The sequence below is a fragment of the Orbicella faveolata genome, unplaced genomic scaffold (assembly GCF_042242905.1).
Source record: "Orbicella faveolata isolate gen_17 unplaced genomic scaffold, um_ofav_v1 contig_1, whole genome shotgun sequence".
NCBI lineage: Eukaryota > Metazoa > Cnidaria > Anthozoa > Scleractinia > Merulinidae > Orbicella > Orbicella faveolata.
In genome coordinates, this window is record NW_028301536.1 from 9,647,964 (window position 1) to 9,671,545 (window position 23,582).

The following is a 23,582-nucleotide window of genomic DNA, read 5'->3' on the forward strand; positions in this document are numbered from 1 at the left end:
ATCGGAAAACATCCAACTGCACCTACAATATCAGAGTTCGAATAAATATGTAAAGCCCTGCCGTAGTTGCTCACTAGCAAAAATTCAGATTTAGACAGTAGGTTATGTGACACAACTAGCATCTTTGGCTACTGACTTAACAGCTACGTGTACTTAAACAAGGTTAATGAATGATATATTATATGTAGTTACAGTGATAAGAGTTTCTTTTAATTGCAGATCTTGTGAATTGTGGCAAGGCATGGAAAACAATTCTCTACCAAGAAATATGGCCAAAAAAACAGCGTTTTAACTGGACACATACAAGGGTTTTGCATGTCTTCCTTACAGCAGCGGTCTGACTGTAACAACTAAATTCGAGCGGTGAGCAAACCACTCAAAACCCCCAGCAGGAATTTCCGTCTCCAAAGTTCAGGCAACCTTTAGATCAACGGTGTGATGTAGTCAACAGAATCCCGTGTTCAGATTGTTCATGGAATTACACAGGAGGGACTGGAAGATGTTTCAAACGCCAAAAAAGGAACATCAGAGAAACCTGAAAAACTATATGAAGGGCTCGAACATTGCCAACCATGCGTGACAAAATAATCACTCAATTGACTTTAATAATGCTAGTGCCAATGCCAAAGGCAACCACCGCATTCGAAAAACATCAGAATCCTGCATACTGCTAAAACTGTCGGCACGGATAACAACTCATAACTGTTGCCTAGGCAATATTTCATTTTACTGTAACGTCATTTACATTCTTTTTAGCTTTTTTCACACTACTTTTGTATCTTAGCTCTAAAATGTATATATTTCCATTCGCGCACAAGTATTTTTTTATTCATTAAAGGCTATAGACTGACAGCTGAAAGCTTACGTTTTTAATCTTTTTACCCAGAGAACGTTTTTACCTGTTCTATAAAAACATCATTTTGGTTGGTAAAATCTGTCATTAGCCAGAAAGCTTGTGACAGTTAGTCTCGAGCTTCCTTAAGCCCTGTATACCCCACTTACAGTGTATTTGCCCAGTGTCATTGTTTTTTTATGTATAATCATAATTATATCTAATAAGTAATTTTGGACTGTTTTTTTTTCTCATGTAGTTATCAATAAGTTTATTGTGTACACCAGTTAACTTAACGTGGAAGTGACCAACCTGAAAAGTCTTAGCTCCTTTGGCCACTACAAACATTTTACTTACTTACTTACTTACTTAGGCCCATCGTTCCAGGTGGAGTATAGGCCATCAACAACTCCTCGTAGCGAAATTGACCTTAGGCTTTTCGTTCATCTTCTTTCCAGTTATATCCTATCAGCTTCAATTCCGCATCAGTGTCCCATCTTCAGCTGTTTCTGGGGCGTCCCCTCTTCCTCTCCCCTTGAAGATTCCACCTCAGAGCTTGCCAGGCAATGCTGTTTGGTGCTTTCTGCAGGGTGTGGCCAATCCAGCCCCATTTTCTTCTCAAAATCTGTTCACCTACCGGTTGTTGTTTCCCTCGCTGCCAAAGCTCCACATTGGGAATTTTCTCAGGCCATCAAAGATACATCTCAGGCAACTCTTTATGAAAGTCTGGATCCTCTGGAGTGCCTTTCTTGTCCGCCTCCACGTCTCAGATCCATAGAGGAGAACTAATTTTACATTGGCACTGGAGATTTGTAGCTTTGTTTGTGTCCTCATTTCTTTAGATCGTCAGATGTTTCTGAGCATGTTAAATGCTACCTTCACCTTACTAATTCTTGCTGCTACGTCTACATTTGTACCTCCTGGTTTGTCTATAACACTACCAAGGTATGTGCAAGAGTCTACCTACTCTAACCGCTCTCCTTCCACTGTGACTGGATTTTCTTTGATGGTGTTGATCCTCATGAACTTTGATTTACCCCTATTGATCTTCTGTCCTATTCCTTTTGATGCTGCTGCCAGTCTAGTGGTCTTGCTTTGCATCTGTTCATGGTTATGTGAAAGAAGGGCCAGGTCATCGGCAAAGCCTAAGTCCTCCAGCTGTGACCACTGAATTCCACTGAATTCCATTCTTTGTTCCCTCGGTGGTGGTCCTCAAAATCCAGTCTATAACAAGATGAAACATGAAAGATGATAGCAAGCATCCTTTTCGAACGCCAGTCGTGACATTGAAGCAGTCTGAAAGCTGGCCTCTGTACACCACTCTGCAGGGACATTCCCTCATAAGATTGCTGAATGATTGTAATGATCTTTTTAGGGATACCGTAGTATTTAAGAGGTTTCCAGTGTGGCTCTGTCCACACTGTCAAAGGCCTTCTCATAATGAATAAAGTTGATGTAGAGAGATGAGTTCCGTTCCGATTGCTCTACTATGATGCGGTGTGGCACTTTGATCACTGAATGACCTGTCCTTTCTAAAACCTGCCTGCTGGTCCCGTAATTGACCGTCTACTGCTGCCTTCATTCTATCCAAAAGAATTCTGTTTAGGACTTTGCCTTGTATTGATAGAAGTGTGATCCCCCTATATCGTTACTGCAGACCCTCAAATCTCCTTTCTTCGGTAGTTTGATGACGAGTCCCTCCTTCCAGTCCCTTGGAATGTCTTCCTCCTTCCAGATGATCTGAAACAGTCTGTAGAGAGCTTCAGTGGAGGTGCGTACATTTTACTTTCTATTTATAGTAACGTTTGTTTCTGTGTTGTTGTAATTAATATTATTGGTATGCAATATTTATAGATTGATAGTTAACAATATGTAAATAGTGCAAAATAATAAAAATTCTGAAATCTGAATCTGTTAGTGAAATTCTCATTTTAATAACATTGGTTGTGTTGTTTACTTCTGACATACTTTTATCCACTTCAGAGCAAATGTACACAAGAATCAAAAATAGTTTGGTAAGGCTTGAAGAATAAAATTTGCCCTACTGCTGCATATAAGTAGGCCTTAGTAAAAGTAAAAACGCTACGTAGTTTTTTTCTTCAAATATCTTGGTATTTCCGAGAAAAAGGACATTATCGGTTTTCACGTCCAGACATCAAGCTAGCGAGTTCTAACTGGGTTGAAAATTGACCATTTTCATGCGATTCGCATTTCGCAACTGTTGAGCACAGAAAAGTTGTAATACAACCAACTTAATGCAGAACTATACCTTGTCCAAAAAAGAGCCGTCTCAAGAATATTGGATTTATCTAACTATTCAGTGGTAAACAAAACCAAAGTGTTCTCCAACGATGAGTTCATCAGTCGGTGAAAACAATTGTCATTTTGACCATGTGCAATGTCTCAGAATTCCACAAGATTTTAGATTCTAACTATACTAGGATAGGTCTTTCAATATATGTAAAGTTTAGTTTGGGCAAATGATTAGGCATTCGTCAAAACAATATTCAAATCATACACAAAAAAATTAAAATCACGCCAGCAGTTGAATGCGTGACCAAAAGTACTACCATTGTTTTTGTCATTAAATTGTATTTTGAGATCACAGAAATAAGGGACCGCATGAGCACCCTGAAGGTTTTTGGAGGCAAAGAAATCAAGAAACTTGCACGTAACTTGCCAGATACAGCGCCAGTGGTCGGAGACGATGATTGCAAGAAGCTGAAAAGAAAACTAGACAACCATTTCCTACCGAAAAAGAACAAGCATCACACCAGATTCAGGTTTAACAAGCAAAAACAAATCGGAGGAGAGAGTGTTGTCACATACGCAGCGCGACTGCACGAAAAATCAAAGGATTGCGAGTTTGGCACGCAAACAGATGACAGACTACTGGAACACTTGATACAAACCATCAAGGACAGCAAACTCGTTAAAAGAGGCATTCAGAAGAAATGGAACCTCGATCAATTCCTTGAGGAAGCAAGCCAAAGAGAAGATATCAATCAGCAAGTCAAAGACAAGAAAGAAGATTTCAAGATATTGAAAGTGGGGTATCAGTCTGAGGATTCTCCAAAGAGCGGCAAGTGGGACAGGAGAAGAAACTCAAAGAAGAAACCGCCGCAACCTCCGAGAAAACGAGACCACGAGAAAGAGGAGAAAGAGAAAGGCAAAAGCTGTGGTTACTGTGGAAAGACAGGAGCGCACCCTCCAGTCCGAAACTGCCCAGCATACGGACAACACTGTTTAAAGTGTGGCAAGTACAATCATTATGAGTCATGTTGCAAAATCGGTGCCAAACCCCAAGAGGGATCTAAGGAAACCGAGAGAGAACGAATCAAGAAAATAACAGAGGCTGAGGGGACAAGCAGTGACTCAGATGATGATTACATCTACCTTCAGGAGACAGCACAACACCTACATCGAGTGAAGAAAATAGGATCAGGTCTAAATCAAGACACTGTACTAATCTGCATAGAAGACATTGATGCTTTCGTTGAACCAGATAGTGGAGCAAGCGCAAATGTGATGGATGAATATCAGTTCAAGACCCTCAAGCACAGATCACAAGAAATTAAGGAATTAGAGCCCAGTAGAGACACACTGAAGACACTTCAATCTGATCTAACAGTCAAAGGCGAATTCACTGCAACATTGTGGAGCAATGTTCAGGAAGTTTTCTTATTTAAAATGAAAATTTTTGCGCGTAATGCTTCATGTCAGGTAAATGCCTAAGATCCAGAAGGCCACTGACAAGTGTAGGCAGCCATAAACAACGTGAACACGAACTGCCGAAGGAAAGGAAAAAGTTGACGCCGACACGTGTACACAAAAGACACCAAGACTGCTGAAGTTCTGCAAGAGTTAAAGACCATGCGGAACGACCTCACCTTTCAAATAAGGAAATTAAGTGCAGATCTAACGGATGTCCAGCAGACACGAATGCCAGGTTAGAAAAGATAGAAAGTGTAATGTCGAAAATTGACGAGAAAGATAACCTGAATAACAAAGTACAAGAACTTGACGAAGAAGTTGACCGAATAAAGGTTTCTTTAACCTCTACGAAGTCTACAGTTGAAGCGATTGACAGCAAAATGGAAGACTCTCTTAAAAAACTTCAAGAAACTAACAAAGAACTTAAGAATAAACTTGAGCACTTAGAAAGATACTCCCGCAATGTCAATATTCGCCTCATAGGTGTTGAAGAAGAAGACGGTGAAGACTGCATGGCTATTTTTTCAGACCACTTCACACTTCTCAGCTTCAAAGAAACTCATGGAGAATTAGAAAATGCTCATCTCACAGGAAGACAGGATGGCAAAGCTAGGCATATCATTGCAAAATTGCAGAGTAGACCTTTCAAGAGGAACCTACTTTGAGCTGTGAAGAACCCACAGAAGAAACACTTGCTTAATGGAGTAAGATTAGTCAAGGACTTCACACCCGGCGATTTTGAACTCCGAAAAAAAGCTTTACCAATGATGAAAAGAGCTTTTGAAGAAGGCAAGAAAGTACGTTTTACAAAAGGAAAACTGTTAATCAATGGTAAGGCTGTTCCGGTGCAATAATTAGATTAAAATAGAATAAAATAGTATGAAGCCGCTATTGCAAAATAACATATTCTTTGTTTTGGTTAAACTCACTTCGGAGCAAAGCTAAGATCAGCGTATAAACACCGTGCAATGATTTCACTTCTGGCCAAAACGCTAGTGACACTTGTGCGTTGCTGCACATCTGCGAATTTTTTGAGTGTGTACTTGCTGTTATTTAACTTCTCTTTCTTCGCTTTATTTTTTAAGAGTGGCTGACTGTTGGGATCGAGAAATGCCAGTCAACGTCCCATTTGACAAATCACTCATATTTTGCCCAAAGATACGCTTAGGTGACCTAATTCTAAAAATCATATTTAAAGGTTCCAGCGAATTTTTATTTTTCAGAAATTCGCGAAAATTTGAAAGCGCGGTCAAAGTGCGGTTTTTCGTGTAATAAAATGACCGAAATAAGGTGCGAGGACGAAGCGCTGCTTAAGTCTTAAAATAAACTCAATTGACTTCAAACTTCACACAAATGTGGAACAACCACTCTCTAGGTTTGTAGCACATTTTGGCTAAGCCCATAAGAGAATAGCTTTCAAGGGACTGAGTACATTTCTCCAGCGACAAGTGCCTCTCTAAAGTAGAACCCTATAAAAGACACGAGTGCAGCGGCCTTGAAGATATCAATACACCCCTACCATGCATGGTTACTATCTATGGAAACCTCAGCAGACGCTTCCTCGGTCACACCCGTTGATAATGGCACTGATGTTAAGGTCGCAGTCACTCTTCTCGGTTAAGCATGGCAAATTGACTGACTTGACTCGTGGCTCCCGGCCACGTCCATCTAGTAGTATGTCACCCCAGTGTGTCGAAAGAAAACTTGAGATTCTCTCAAATACGATTAACATTACAACCAGACCGACTGCGTGTTGGACAACGCTAAATTACAATGTGCAACAGGCTTTTCCAGTTTAACTGTTTTTCCACCTGTCCACGGTCAATACAATATGCGTGCCAACGGTTAATTGACTCAGTGGAGCTACACTCAAAATTATTTAGCTTAGTGACCCCTGTGATATTTTGAGAATCATCTAGTGTTTCAGTGTTGGCGTTAAGAGCTGGAGACCACTTAATCTTCCACGGCATACAGATATCCGAAATTTCCGGGAATACCCTCTCCCCCCTCCCCGACTGTAGCTACAACTAAGAGTCATTCAAAAACAAGAAATAATTGTTCCTCGATAGGACAGCTTTAACAAGCGCATTTCAATCTACTGTCACTACTTAAAACTTGTAGTCGGTTTATGTAAATTGCGAAATGTTGAACATTTGCGCAAGAGCAGTTAAAGCGTGACTGGGCTGCTCGTACGGTTGTGTGACAACTTTTACTGAGTCTCGAATATCAGCCACGCAGCATGGTTGCCGATATAATAAATACAGATTCATGAGGCCCCTGATTCTTACAGCAGAAAGCTTGGGCTCTTTAAGGCAATGCGGATTGGTATCGAGGGGAATCGACGGCTTTTAGGTATGTTTTCTGTAACATTTTCGGGTTAAATTAGTCGTATTAATATTTTGTTTATTTGTTTCGGGTCCGACCGTTTCACATCTTGTTTCCAATTTATATAGGCGAAATTTATTTGGAACTTGCCACTACACTTTTAAACTTACACTTTTGATGACCTCGGTTTGATTTTGTTGTTGTACCAGTGATACATTGCCGGATTAACCTCTCGACTTCTTGAACTTGAACAGAGATTGGCTGTTTACCAAATTAGAATAAGGGCGTGGTTTTGATTTGCTTCAAGATATTTCAACTCGATTAATTTACAGCCTTTAACATCCTTGATGCTAAAAAGCATTCCAAGTTGACGCGATGTCGGCAAGTTATCGTTCTGTAGGTTTCCACTACTAAAGTGGAACTAGTAGTGGAAACCCACAGAACAATAACTCGCCGAAATCGCGTTAGATCGGCCTGAGGAGCTGGCAAACAACAAAGAACACAACACAGCAACAGGGTAAGTCGATTTTATTCACAAAATATCAGAATAATTGGCTTTTCAAGCAAAGCCGTTGCATTCCCATACAAACCTTTATAAATTCAAACCGTTGAAACACAACACCTCCACATACTGCAAGGCGGGAGTCATGTTTCGCGTGGTCAAATTTGGTCGTTATGTAATAGTACATGCCATATGTCACGTTAGCCTGAACGTTCGCATAAAAAGGAAAAAAAAAGGATAACATTGAGAGCTTGGGCCGCCTGTGATGCATATGGCAGATTTCTCATACTCAAAGTATTACTCAATGGTGAGCAAAACGTTTCTGGTAAACATTTATGGCCCAAACTGAGACAAAGAATTAGTTGCCTTCTATCTCTCGCTATTGCAGACTATTGTCAAAAACGATTTTGAAACCATTGAAAATATTATTATGGGTGGAGATTTTAATTGTCCATTAAACCCTACAGTAGAAAAAAAGAAGTGGAAACCGTTTCTCAAGGCAATCTGTAATTAACCCAATAGAAGAGTTACAATCAGAACTGGATTTACATGACATTTGGCACATTAAAAACCCTAAGGTGCGTAGTCATACATGGAGTCAATCGGAACCCCAGATTTTTTCCAGATTGGATTACTGGTTAATTTCAAATTCACTAGCGGATAATGTTGGTACAATTGACACAATACCTTCTATCAAAACAGATCATTCCACAATTCTAGTAGAATTTCAAGGCGTTGATGCAAAAGCTAAGGGTCCTGGGCTTTGGAAACTCAATTGCTCCTTACTGAGTGACAAGGCTTACGTTGGAAAAATAAATTCCCTAATACCAAAATGGGCACAGGAAGGAGAGAACGATCTTGAAGACCCACGATCAGGTGGGACTGGTTGAAATATAATATCAAGAAATATTCCAGAAAATATTCAATGAATAAATGTAAGGAACAGAAGGCAGAAGAGGACATGTTAAACAAGGAATTCCAAGAAGCATATTTCATTTTTGAAAATAATCCTTCTCAGGAAAATCAAGCAACTTTAAATGTGCTACGAGAGCGAATTGAAAAATTGTACGAAGAAAAGTTTGAAAGTATAATTGTGAGATGCCGGGCACACTGGCATGAGCACGGTGAAAAGAACTCCAAATATTTTTTCAACTTGGAAAAACGAAATCATATAAAATAGCATATTCGGAAACTTCGTCTGAGTGGAGTGATTACGACTGATCCTTTTGAAATTTTGGATGCTGGTAAGACCTGTTATGAGAACCTTTACAAATCCAAGCGGAACAGCTGCCAACAAAATGAACAATACTTCAAATTTGAAGACTTGCCAATGCCAAACTCTGTCGCATGAACTCAGACAACGTGGTGAGGGAGCGATTAGCTTGGAGGAATGTACTGAGGTTTTAAGCTCCTTCCCTCTAAATAAGGTTTCAGGTAATGGTGGATAACCGGTAGAATTTCACAAAATGTTCTGGACTTCTATTGGAAAACGTCTAGTGGAATGCTTTAATGTATCATTTGAAAAAGGAGAATTGAGTTCATCACAAAAGCAGGCTGTAATTACTCTAATTGAAAAAAAGGATCAAGATCGCTGTGACCTAAAAAAAACTGGAGGCTGATTTCTCTTTTAAACGTTGATGCAAAGATAGTCATCGCTGAAAGAATGAAACGACTACTGCTGGGATTAATACATCACAATCAATCTGGATATATTCCAGGAAGAAATATTGCGGAGAATATACATTCCATTCTCGACATAATAAATTTCGTGCGAGCTAAAAAGTTGCCAGGCCTTTAGTTATAAATTGATTTTGAAAACGCTTTTGATAGCTTAGAATGGTATTTTCTCAAAAAGTGTTTGGAGCTATTTAATTTTGGACCTGACCTTATAAGATGGGTTAATGCTTTTTACTAAAATGTTAAAAGCTGCATAATAAATAATGGACTACGCTCCCACTATTTTAACATTGAGCATGGGGTTAGACAGGGAGAACCCCTCTCTCCGTATCTTTTTGTCATTTGTGTTGAAATATTGGCTATTGCAGTACAAAATGATGTAAATATTAAAGGATTAAAATAAGTGATTAGGAAACTAAATTACTTCAGTTTGCTGATGATACAACTGCCATTTTAGCAGATTTGAACTCTGCTCAAGCATTGCTTAAAATACTTGACAATTTTGAAAAAGTCTCGGGTTTAAAACTGAATGTTATGAAAACAGAACCGGATAACAGCATTGAAACAGTTCTGAGTGAAGACAGCGACCTATTCCAAGGGGTCGGTTGCTTTGGGGAAAAGAATACAGGCAAGAAGATTGAAGTCAAGCTAGAACTGGAACCTGACGCAAAACCTGTGGCTCAGAAACCATGCCCTGTATCATATCACCTACAGAAACCACCTAAAGACTGGCTGGACCAGGGGGTGAAGGAGGAGATATTCGAGAAAGTCCCAGATGGAGAGGCGATTACGTGGTGCTCACCACTAGTGGTTCAACCCAAACCAAAATTCACAGAGATGAAGAGTGAAGAGTTAGAGTCCCACATGATTAGGGCAAGCATTGACATGAGAATTCCAAACCAGTCCTTGAAGCGAAGCTGGTGCGTCCAATCACCAAGAGTAGAAGACTTCATCTACCATCTACACGACTGCAAGATCTTTACGAAGCTGGATCTTAGACAAGGTTACCAGCAGTTATCTCTAGACCCCTCCACAAGACAAGTGGCAACATTCAGCACACCCTGGGCAAATTACAGACACCAATGACTAGTGTTCGGAGTGAAATCGTCACAAGATGTCCTTGACGAAGCCATGTTCAGAATCTTTGGGGACATACACCACTGCTTAAACCAAAGAGACGACATACTCCTCAGGGGGAAGAGAGCAGACAGAACATAGAGAAATACTCAAGACTGTCCTAAAGCGAGCGAGAGATCACAGAATCACCTCTTTAACAGAGAAAAATGTCAGTTTGGAATGGAACAAATTAAGTTCTTCGGACATAATTTCACCAAGGATGGACTGAAGCCATCACCTGATAAAGCAAGAGTAGTCAAAGAGTGTGGAGTGCCTGAGAACAAAGACGCAGTACAAAGCTTCCTGGGAATGGCAGGCTACTTGGACAACTTCATCAAGAATTATGCAGCCATAGCAGCACCGCTGTACCAGCTAACCAGAAAAGAAACCAAATTTTAGTGGGTAAACAAGATGAGGAAGCATTCAGAAAGATATAAGACAATATCTCAAGTGAGAAGACCATGGCATTCTTCGACCCAAGCAAACCCATAATCCTCCATACAGAAGGAAGCTTCAATGAAGGGTTATCAGCGGCCCTGCTTCAAAAGACAGACAGAGGCATACAACCAGTACACTTTATTAGCCAAACAATGACAGCAACCAAGAAGAGGTAAAGTCAAACCGAGAAAGACACTTTGGCAATCAAATGGTCCAAGGAGAGACTGAGAATTTACCTACTTGGTGCACCCAGATTCAGAATCATGACTGCCCACAAACCATTAGTACCTTTGTTTAACAAAGTAAAGGCCAAAGTACCACCAAGAATAGAGAAGTGGATCATGGAAGGATGAAGCAGACTCCTTAGACTTCCTCTCCAGACACCCTCTGCCGGAGACAGGACATGACAAAACTGAGAAGATCATCAGATGGAACGTAAATGCAGAGCACGCTGTGGTTGTCACACGAATCACAGAGGAGAGACTTGGAAAGATGGGGTCATGCAGTGATTAGCCAAGAGGATCGCTAAAGGAGACTGGGAGAAACACAAGAGAGACAAAGACCTTGAACCCTACCTACATGTGAAATAGGAGTTATTGGTTGCAGAAGGAGTTATCTTCAGAGAATGTCAAATCGTACTACCACCAGCACTTCAGAGGAAAGTGGTTAAACTATGACACAGCCTAGGACACCTAGGAAAAACTAAGACCAAGCAAATGCTGAGAGAAAAATGCTGGTTCCCACTGATGAACAGCATGACTGACACAGCAATTGACCAGTGTTATGAGTGCCGAGTAGCTGTGAAAGGAAACAGAGAAGAACCAATCAAGGTGACCAGCATCCCAAACCGACACAGTATCCATAGACAATGGTGGAACGTACCCAGATGGACACCACAATCTCATCCTGATTGACAAGAGAACCAGATACCCAGTGGTATAGTCTGTACCATCGACCGACTTCCAGACCAACAAGGAGAGATTGAAGCACATCTTTGCCACATGTGAAACTCCGAGGAGAATTGAGAGCGACATTTGACCCCCATTCAATTCTAAAGAGTTCAATGAATTTGCAAAGCAGGAAGGATTTCAGCACCACAGGGTGACGGCCCTTCACCTAAGAGTGAATGGAGAGGTAGAGAGATTTCATGCAAACCCTAAACAAGACCAAAGAAATATCAAGTCTGCAAGGCAAAAACCGTCTTGAGAGGAGAAATGCGGTTTAAGACATGCTAATCGCCTATAGATCAACACCGCACCCAGCTACAGGAGTTGCACCTTACGAAGCCCTTAAGGGGACAACCGTGAGAACGAAGTTGAACCTGAACCTTAGAGAAATAAGAAGGATGACATCATAGACCGCAGAGATGCAGAACATAAGCAGAAAATGAAGCAACAGAGAGAAGGGAGAAAAACCAGGGAGAATAATCTGCTACTAGGAGACTATGTGCTTGTCAAGCAACCAAGGAAGAACAAGTGGAGTACACCCTATGAACCTGTGTTCTATGTCGTGTGCAGCATTTGTGGTTCTCAAACAACAGCAAGATGTGTGACAGATGGATGAACAGTTTGCCGAAACGCCAGCCAATTTAAGCTAGCAAATGCAGTAATCAACACCACTGATGAACCAGAGAAGAGTGATGAAGTACAAACACCACAGGCAGTTCCAGACCTTAAGATACCAGAAAAGGGCACTCCACCCAGTGTACCACCTGTCCCACCAGAGACAACGGCAAATGCAGAGAAGCCAAAGGAGCCACCCGGTGCAGAGATAATACCGGAACAAGAAACTGAACCAGAACAAGGAGCAGAGCATAACCAACCAGTGGACTGACCGGCAATGATGAGACCTAGACAGGAAAGGCATCAACCTTCCTATTTGAAGGACTATGTGTTAGCTTAACAGCTGATTTAAGTTTTGTTATCGGATTGAACTTTGCTAGAGTTACAAGCTTTTGTTAGTTTGGGAGGGATGTAGCATCTGTTCCTCCGCATGCAGTGTGAGCGTAAATTGTATCACATGATATTGCATTAAAAGTAGTTCTATCCATCACGGCATGTCTTGACTGTCAAACAACATTCCTATCCTGCCATTTCAATAGTGTTCCATTAGGTTTGCATAACCTGTATGCATTCGTCTGGTGATTTTGAATTCCCCAAATCACTCAATATTATCAAGTTCCTATGCAAATGTTCCTATGTTTTCCGTTTTGTTGTTCAGTACAATCATTCAACCTGCTATCAGGCAGAAATCCCCAGTAATGAGCAGTAACAAATAAGCTGCCATCTTTGATGGCTCCGTGTCCCTTATTTGCATATTGTCCAGCAAAAGTCTTTGCATACAGGGTAAGGGTAGAGTAGGCATTATTTCGAATCCCGTTGAAGCCCTGATTTTTTTCAGGCTTCTTCTTTCCAATTGCTTAAATTGGAATTTTTACTGTGATGATCATTCTTCACTTTCAATCAGGATATTACAAACCGAGGTAGGTGAACATGCTATTATTATGTGTATGTCATTTATACTGCTTGGTAATGCTGACATTTCGAACTGTAGTAATATGCTGATACGATGATAATACTTTTGGTCACACACTCGGAAGCTGCTGGTGTGATTTTGTCTAGGAACAGAAGGCATCGCTGAACAGTTTCCATTGCAGTAATATCGCAATTAAAAACGGCTCCTTTAGGAGCCACCACATGTTAAAAAGTCAATGATCAATAGAGTACAAACTTCCGAATCCTTTTTAATGAACGAAAAATAAACATGTCGGTGAGATCAATATGTGGGCCGACTTGGCAATAAACTCCCTTTGGTAACCGACCCTTGACAAAACATCGAGAAGACCTAGGTACTAGTGTTTCATTTTAAAAATGGCGGCTATTTAGCTATCACGTTTTCGTCCTTTCTTATGAAGTTGTTCTTCTAACTAAAAGAAATAACAAAATAATAGACAGGGAAAATATTTCAACCAACACATTAGTAGAGCATCGGCCGATGCATCGGTAGTGTGTCGGCTGACGCATTGATAGTGTGCCGACCGACGCGTTGGTAGCGTGTCGGTGATGCGTTGGTGGTGTGTCGACCCACGCGTTGGTCGACGTGTTGGCTGACGCGTCGGTGGGATTGGATTCTTAACCTTTACCGAACTTGTTGTGACAATCTCATTATACAAGCAGTTGCTAATGCATTAAACTGCACAATTTATATCATTGAAAGTGCTGAAAACTTTGCAGAGAGTAATGTGGTAAATCCTGTCAATATGCAAGGAAACCCCAGGGTGAGTTATATAGGTCATGTAGATGAAATTTATTATGTTTCAACCGCTCCAATAGAGAATGACGAATTAACTGCATTACAAAGACATCAGAGTGAAATACATACTCAAGGTAAAGTATTAGCGAAGCATCCTGAAGAAACTACGCTACTACATGATAAAAATCAAGCATGTATCATACAGATGGTCAACCCAATAATCCAAAAATCTCCAGACACTTCTGCTACCAAGGATGTTCTGAAAAAACGTAACAAATTCATGAGGCAGTATATGAAGGAGAAAAGGGCTAAAAGGCAATTTAGAGAGGAAGAAAATAAAAAGAAACTCTTGAAAAATCACAGGAATGTCAAAGGCAAAGTTCTAAAACCTATAAAATGTCAAATCCAGAGAAGGTCAAACAGATGGAGAAACAAACAAACACAAAAAGACGAGAGAGTAATCTTAAGGGATTTAAAGAATGTCAAAGACAACATTTGGTAAAATATAGACAAGCGAATCCTGAGAAAGTCAAACAAATGGACATAAAAGCAAAAACAAAAAGATGAGAATGTAATCTAGAGAAAGTTAAAGAATGCCAAAGAGAACGTTTTGTAAAATATAGAGAAGAAAATCCTGAGAAAGTCAAACAGAAAGTAATTTAGAAAGAGTAAGAGAATGTCAAAGACAAGATTCTAAAAGGTTTAAACCAGCAAATCCAGAAAAAGTTCAAGTAACCTACAAAAGAAACCGAGCTCGCCTTCAAAATATGATGGATAATCTACAGAATGGAATTAATGTTGAAGACAGGAGCGACAATTCTGAACAGAGTAGGAAAAGAACAAAAGAATCGGAAGTCAAAAATCAATTCTAACAAGAGACTGCAAAGCCTAAACGAAAAAGAACTGATTATTTAAAGGAGGAATCTAAAGTGCAAAGTTGTCATAGTAAAGAATGTTTCCATGTTTCCATGTCTGAACTAACTAAAATGTTTCATGAGAATATCAAGTATGGTCCAGAATATATCTGTACTTCCTGTGATCAGTTATGGTACAGATCATCTGTGAAAAAATGTAATCCAGATCTTTACAAAATGTGCCCACAAAACATTCTTACATTATGCCTCACTGGAGTCAAGAGTATAAATGACATTGAGTGGATTTGTTCTACATGTCACTCTAACCTTAAAGACGGTAAATTACCAAGTTGCGCAAAAGCCAATAAAATGACATTTCCTGACAAACCAGAAGTACTAAATTTGACTGTTCTTGATGAAAGGCTCATGTCACCACGTATACCATTTATGCAGATTAGGAAATTACCCACTGGTGGTCAATTAAGTATTCATAGGAATGTTATCAATGTACCAGCTGATGTCAACTCGACTGTAAATGTTCTCCCTAGACCAGTAAATGAATCCCAGACAATTCCAATAAAACTAAAAAGACGTCTTCGTTACAAACATTACTATCAATTTCAGAGCATCAGACCTAGCAAAGTGTTAGCAGCTGCAAAATATTTAGTTCAGACAAGCAAATTATTTCAGAATGAAGGTGTGCAAGTTGCCAACAGTTGGTTGAATACATTGAATGAAAACGATGGGGAAATGTCACATTTTTTTGAAAGGCAAAATGTGAAAAGCTCAAATACAGTGGAAGTTATGTATGAAAAAGATAAGAACCAGGGTGAACAGAATATGCCTCCAGAGAATGCTAATGACAACAGTGACAATGACAGCGATGATGAATGGTGTGAAGAAACAGAACTTCCATCAGGAATTATGGACACTTTGCTACATACTTTGAGAGATGCAAAAAGGACTTGTTTGCAATGATTCGTCAACTTGGTAAGCCTACATGGTTCTGTTCATTTTCAGCAGCAGAGACAAGATGGGCACATTTGCTTAAGATATTAGGATGGCTTGTTGGTAAGAAAAATGACACTGACGACGAAATCCAAGTTGTGGCATGGCAAAAGAAATCAGACTTAATTAAAAGTGATCCTATCACTTGTGCTAGGAACTTTGAACACATGATTCAATTGTTTCTTCGTGACATTTTAAAAAGTACCATGAAGCCTATTGGTGAAGTACTTGACTTTTTCTATAGAGTTGAATTCCAACAACGTGGTTCTCCACACATACATTCTTTATACTGGGTGAAAGATGCTACTCAATATGGAAAAAATTCAAATGAAGATATTGCTAAATTTGTTGATAGGCATGTTGCATGTAAGGTTGACTCAGGAGAACTGGGTGATTTAGTTCCTTTACAAGGACACCAGCACTCAAAAACATACAAAAAAACGTGGTCACAAGATTTGCAGATTCAATTTTCCATTACCACCAATGCCAAGAACAATGATTTTAGAATCTCTTGGAGAAAACACTTTTAATGAGAATGAGAAGGATTTAGTAAAGAAAAATTATGACAAAATAAACGAACTATTAGACAATTTAAAATACAATGATAACCTGAACTTTGAAGAACTTCTGGTAAAACTGGGTTTAACAGAGCAACAATATATCATGGCTGTGAGATATTCACTAAAGCGTGACACACTTCTGCTAAACAGATCTCCATCTGAAATAAGAATTAATAGTTACAACTCGGATTTGTTAAAAGCTTGGCAAGCTAACATGGACATACAGTATATCTTGGATCCTTATGCTTGTGCTGTTTATATTTTGTCATATATTACTAAAGGACAAAGAGGAATGAGCAAATTACTAAGAAAAGCATCAGAAGAAGCAAGCTCTGGTAATAAAGACATCATAAACAAAGTCAGACACATTGGAAGCAAATTTCTAAATGCTGTTAAAGTCAGTGCACAAGAAGCAGTGTATTTGGTTTTGCAAATGCCTTTAAGAAGGTCATCTCGTGAGTTCCAATTTATTAACACGTCCAATCCAGAAGAAAGAACATTCCTTTTAAAAACAATGGATAAGCTTCAAGAACTACAGGATAGCTCTGAAGATATTGAGTCAGATAACTTGATCAAAACATACCAAAGGAGACCAAAAAAATTAGAAGAATTATGTCTAGCTGATTTTGCAGCATGGTATAATTGTGACAAGCAAAGTAAAAGCCAGGTAGAACATATGGGTCACGTTAAAACATATACTTCTGATGATTGCTTGCCTGAAAATGAATTTAGTGATAACGTTGATGATGATCTCACCAATGATAAAACAGAAATGTGTGAAGAATATGACCTAAAGGTGGATTGAAACTGGTGAAAAGACAAAAATCTAGAATTATTTGTTCAGTAAGATTTAACAAAAACAAGGACCCTGAGAATTATAGCAGAGAACAATTAATGCTGTACACTCTTTGGAGGAATGAAAACAAGGATCTCATCCAAAACTGTGAACTTTCCAAGAAAGATATGAACAACTCAAGAACACAATAGCCCAGAACAAACGGCAATATGATTGCCATGCAGAAGTCCTTGATGATGCAATAGAAAATGATGAACTGGAAGAATTTGTGGATGTGGCCCCAAATTCCCAATATAGAGATGAACAAGACCAAGAGATAGGGACAAAACCAAGTCCTTTATTTGGATGCTTTGATCCAGGCACAAATAAACAGCACAAACAATATGATTTAATGGATGATATCAGCATCTTTCCAAGAACCAATGATGATGAAGATCTTGTAGTAAAATGCATGTCTGATGATGATTTTAGAAAACTTGTTCATTCACTTAACGTGAAGCAAATGGAATTTTTCTATCATGTCTTGAATTCCATAAAAACTAGTGATGAAGCACTTAGACTTTTTTTAAGTGGTGGGGCTGGCGTTGGCAAAACTACAGTTACTAATGCTTTATATGAAGCTTTGATCAGATATTTGAATAGCATACCAGGTGAAAACCCTCACAACATTTAAGTACTTAAAGTAGCACCAACAGGAAAAGCAGCATTTAATATAAGTGGTAACACTCTTCACTCTGCTTTTAAAATACCTGATAACCGAGGTTTTGGGTATTGCACACTTGATAGAGACAGACTTAACACTATCAGAGCACAGCTGAGGAAACTTGATGTTATTTTCATTGACGAGATTAGTATGGCAGGCAGTGGCATGTTCAGGTTCTTAAATTTATGCTTACAGCAGATCATGGGCACACCAAAATCCTTTGGAGGAGTTAATTTGATAACTGTTGGTGACCTGTTTCAGTTAAAGCCAGTTTTCGACGAATGGATTTTTGAGAATTCAAAAGATGCCTATAATGCATTAGCCACAAATATTTGGCAAGAACATTTTAAGATGTACGAATTGTCAGAAATTATGAGACAGAAGGATGATAAAGAATTTGCAGAGCTTTTAAATTGCCTAAGAGAAGGAAAACACACAGAACAAGATGTTGAGGTCCTAAAAGGACGGATTTTAAAAGTAAAGCCAGGTGAAAGTGATTATCCCATGAACATCACTCACTTGTTTGTTACTAACCAAGCAGTAGATGGTCACGATGTTAAAATATTTAACACCTCCAAAAACCAAAAAGTAAACATTTGTGCAGTTGACATTTTAATTGGACTTTTGCCAATGAACGAAAAGAAAGAATGAAACAAAAAATCCCAAATGATCTAACCAAAACCATGGGATTATTTTCTGTTTGTTCTGTCGATGTTGCAGCAAAGTATGACCTAAACACAAACGTGTCTGTCCTTGATGGTATGACCAATGGAGCAGAATGTACAGTTGAAAAAATTGACTACAGAGTACCTGACTCTACTAGACCAAGTATTGTATGGGTAATGTTTAAGGATCCTAACATTGGTCATCATTGGCGAAGAGAGTATTCACATTTGTATAATGTACAAATACAGAACACTTGGACACCGATATTGGAAATCACAAGACAATTTAGATTGTACAAAAGAAATCAAGTTCAAGTTCTTTGTAGACAATTCCCTTTATGACCAGCTGTAGCCAAAACAATACATCATTGTCAAGGTGATACACTTGATGCAGCAGTTATTGATTTACCAACTTCAACAAGAGAACATATGCATTATGTTGGTCTAAGCAGACTTCGAAACATTTCGGGATTGCATATCTTAAATTTAAATGAAAAAGAGATAGCAGTTAGCAAGAAAGTTGCAGCTGAGATGCCTAGACTAAGGTCAGAAGCATCTCTAAAACCATGCATTCCCTTTCTTTATGAAACACCAAGTAACAAAAACCAACTTGAAAATTTTGTTCCAAAATGTAAGATCCTTGCACCTCCATATTGAAGATGTAGCATGTGATTATAGTGTACAAGCAGCACACGTGAATATATTCGTTGAGACAGCTTTATGTTCAAGGGACATTGATGAAGCATATGACATGACTAATTTTCGCCTCTACAGAAATGATGTAGAACACACCTGTGGCCCCTTTAGATGGAACTACAACAATACAGAAATGACTGTTGCTATTATCAATTTACCTGGTTGTAACAATGTATATCTTGTTGGGATATATTGCTCAAAGTCAAAAGTTCCATTTTCTAAATTAATTGAAGCTTTGGAACACTTACCTTGGACTATTCTTTGTGAGCCAGACTCCAGTCATAATTTTAAGAGACTTTATGGAAACTACCTCTGAACAGAGAGCTCTTGTGGGATATATGATCAAGCAAAAGGGTTACACTCAGCTAATAAAACAGTTCACAACAGATTATAAAACTCAGATAAACCTCATATACACTAATATTCCACGTCAGGTTCAAAGTTCTGGTACATTAGAGTCATATTATAGCAATCATAAGCCCATTTTTGTCTGTCTAAATCTAAGCAGCTAGAGCACATTGTTTCCTATTGTTGCTTATTGTGTCAGGATTTGTAGGAATGATTACATGGTTGGTTATAATTCTTTTCTTTTGGTTTCCTTGAACACAAGTTTCTTGTTTTCATATTTGGGGTTGATTTTTAATAGCACTGACCACATGTATACCCATATGTAATTTAAAGATATACATGAGAAAAGTAAAGGTTGTAGGGGAGGAAAATACAAGATGAACAGAATAAAATGTGTTGTTTCTTAGTGGAGACAATGACAATGAAAATGACCTCACTCTCAAAAGTGAGGTCACTGTGTGCTGTGGTGAGGTAATGACGGGTCACTACCTGACGTGAAGATGCAGACCATTGCAGGTAAATGTATGGGGGTCATGTTATTGGAGGAGTTGGGTAATTATTTGAATTTAAGTTAGATATTAGGGCAGCATAGTATACTTTTTCTGAAATGTTAACTTGAAACAATGTCCTAATCAATTGTTTTTGTTATTCATTATTTTGTAGACTGCTGTTAGAGTGAAATATGTCTGAAGTTTCATGATTTCCTTACCAAAATAATGATCTCAGTGGACTCTTAATGCATTGCCAAGACACTGAAAGCACAGTAGATACAACTCTTCACTGTACTAACTCTTCTAATTCAATACCTTCAAGAACAGTAATTGCACATTTAAGTTTGTACATGATTGTATATGTTCCACACATGCATGCCCCATGACAACATGTTATGGTATGCACCAGTTCAACCAACAGTGGATGTTACTCTAAAGACACCTTCCGGAAACCATTCTCCATAGTCTACATTTCTACTAAAGAAGAATTCCAAAACTCATTATGGATGTCACTCTAAATATGCTGTTCAAGTCATCTGCAAATAAAACTGTGCAAATCAAACTCTGCTGTGTCTCAAAGCAAGAATGACCATGAATGGAACTCTGAATATTCATGCCCATTTATGAGTACGGAAAGGCACTTGGGTGGTCTTCTTGACCCAGTGAAAAGACACTAAAGAGGTTACTCAAAAACAGTGCCAAGGCATATAATACAATGTACACTGTTAGCTGTACATGTGGTACACAAAACAGAAATCAAAAGAAGACAGTTGACCAAGTTACTGTCATTTATGTAGTCAATATATTAAATAAATAACCCTAATTTACCCTCAGTCACTTTACAAAGCATAAGGTTAATGGACTAAGTAATTCAATGTCAGTAACAAATGATTCAAATCAAATATAACAAGGTTAAAAACCCTAACTGGCAGAAGGCAAACGAATGACTATTAATCAAGGTTTCTACAGTATCTGCCATATTTGTCAAGAGGCAAAGCCTAAGCTGTCTTGGGACCACTGCATGTCACCTATAAGTAGATGACTACATCAACTGCTGCAGATTATTGGGTTGGCATTTAAGCCCTCAACACCTGTTAAAGCAGAGTATGCTTAATTGGTGGGTCCTAATTGTATGGATGAGCTGGCCTGTTGCTCACTAAGCTGGCACAATTCACATAAACTAACAAGTTACATACAGGCAGCAGATGACTCAAAACGTAATGACAACCTTGCATGACACTCTGCACTATCTGAGATTGTCTCACTAGTTTAGACAAGGAATAGTTCTGCAATAAGCTGGTCATATTACAACTTTTCTGTGCTCAATAGTTGCGAAATGCAAATCAAATGAAAATGGTTGATTTTCAGCCCAGTTGGGACTCACTAAATTGCATGAAATTTAGTATGAAAGTTAAATCGTAAATGTCACTTTTCTCAGAAAGACAAAGCTATTTTAAGGAAAAAACTACAGCCTGTTTGCACTCTTGCTAGGAGCTAGCTATATGCAAAAGACGAGCAAATTTGAGTTTTCTAGCCTTGCCAAAGAAATGTGATTTTGTTTGATTTTTGTGAGCATTTGCTCTTAAGTTATTTATCTCTATATGACATCATTTGCTTGAATTCAGAGTTTGTCATATAAATTTATATTTAGACAAGCAAGTCTGAGGTTACATGTATGTTCTCAACACTGATTAAAGTTGCAAGTTTTCCTTATGAGCATTTTCTAATCATTCAAGTTACTGCAATTAACTGTTTGTGAAATTGGATGACTCTCCAGTTTATGTTGTAAGGTGGGAGGGAGGATAGAGGAGGAGGATGTTGCTCTAAGCAGGTCCAAAGGGGATTCCCAGCTTTGCCAGCTACAGGCAATTAGTAGGCGGCCATCAGATATCAGCAACTACATCATGCTGAACAAACGTGGTCAACAAAACTCATCTTCTGATCCTACCGAAGAGAAAATTAGCAAAATCTGGCCACATTTTGTTGTTGGTTTCAATTAAATTATTACTCCTGTTGCGCTTGTTATTTGGATATGAGAATGATGATTGTACCCAAGTCATATCCAGCACACCTCTTTGCTTATCTACTATCTCAAATTCATGCTCTTGAAATAGTAAATTGAACATAAGAGGGGATCTTCTATTTGGTAGATAAACTGAGACATTTGTATCGCTAACTTTTGATCGCCATTGGTTCAGTCCTGATGGCTGATATATCAGTCAAGGTAAGGATATAGCCCCAAATTTAGGAAAAAAAACAGATAAAACAAAACCGGTAGCTAGGAAAGGCAACTGTAACTTAAATAACTGTATGTGGTCATCCTCTATGTTGGTCTCTCGTCTTCTTAATCAGCATAAAACCTTCATACTTTCTTTTAAATAGTAGACTCAGCCTATAACGATTATCTGTGAGGAGATATAGTAGTATTTGTTAACATCCCCGATTTTGAGAATCACGTTTTATTTTGCGCATGTGTGTTATGACCAAAACAGTGATACAGAGATATCTGACGTACTGTGATTGTCTGTTTTTTTTTTGGTAAAACAACTTTACGACAACTGCACTAAAGGTAAGCGAATGAAAATTTCTAAACTGTATCAGTCTGAAATACTAAGAATACAAAACTAGAACATGTGAAAAATTTTTGTAGCATGCAGTAAGTGAAATTGTGATTACATTAGGCCACTCCAAGTTTGGTAGGTCGACACACGCTTGCTTCTGAAACATCCTATTTACTCTTAAGTGCATCGACATTTTCCCTACATTTGGGAAATCATCTTCACCACTCTTTTCAGCCACATTTATTGCTTGTGTTCCTTTTTTGTTAAGGGTTTACTGAAAAACTTCAATAGAAAAAATAAAATTGGAGTTGTCTGATGTTGATGTCGCTGACATCATTGTCAAGATAAAAATGATGGTTTTATCACAGTGTGAATACAAATTAGTGGAGATAATGATCGTTGCATGAAAGGTCAATATGTCTACCCAAGCTAGATTTGCAATAAAAGCTTAGCTTAAGGGATACTTTTAACCAGAAAAATAGTTCTGGCAAGAAAATCCATGTACCAGATTGACTTTCTGGCCCACGAAAATGACCTAAATTTGGATGTGACACAACTTCATCGAGGCGTATAATTTTGAAAATCTGCTAAAAATTCAGCTTTCAATAACAAGTGGATTTGACAATGCTAAATAACTGCTAAAAGATGATATATTAGCATTATGGGTCAGCTTTTCCAGCTATGCTTATTACTTTGGCTTGCTAGTGTTCATAAAAAGTGTAATTTTAGGGTTGAGTTTTGCTCTTGTTGGGGCAAAATACATCAGGCCGTCTCGACAAGAAAGTAAAAATCCAAACAACCTCAAAGTTACAGTTTTGAAACAAGTTAGTAAAACCTTCTTCCTGACGAAGTTTGAGAAAATCAATTATCCTGCATAGTTATAGCTGACCGTTAGAGCAAGCTGCTCTTAAAAACAGTTTTAAGTGAGATCAGATATAAATGTCTATTATAGTAGTTCCAGTAATTTATATTCACACCAGGATGAAACCATTTTCACCTTGATAATGACGTCAGCAATATTGAAACGTTGGACAAATCTAATTT

The 23,582-nt window shown here is 38.6% G+C and overlaps 1 protein-coding gene and 1 pseudogene across 4 annotated transcripts in view; one reads left to right on the forward strand and one right to left on the reverse strand.

Moving 5' to 3' along the window:
• The window catches only part of LOC110056277 (fidgetin-like protein 1), a 205,724-nt gene that overhangs the window by 13,236 nt on the left and 168,906 nt on the right, over window positions 1-23,582 (reverse strand). The window contains exon 17 of one of the 4 annotated variants that reach the window (XM_089288365.1): window positions 1,074-22,382. The exons of the other annotated variants lie outside the window; for them this stretch is intronic. Within the exon in view, the coding sequence (XP_089144491.1) occupies window positions 22,379-22,382 (4 nt within the window). The 3' untranslated portion in view covers window positions 1,074-22,378. Of the gene's footprint in view, window positions 1-1,073; window positions 22,383-23,582 lie in introns of those variants that run through there. 4 annotated transcript variants of the gene reach the window in all.
• LOC149118004 (uncharacterized) lies at window positions 11,752-12,506 on the forward strand (annotated as a pseudogene).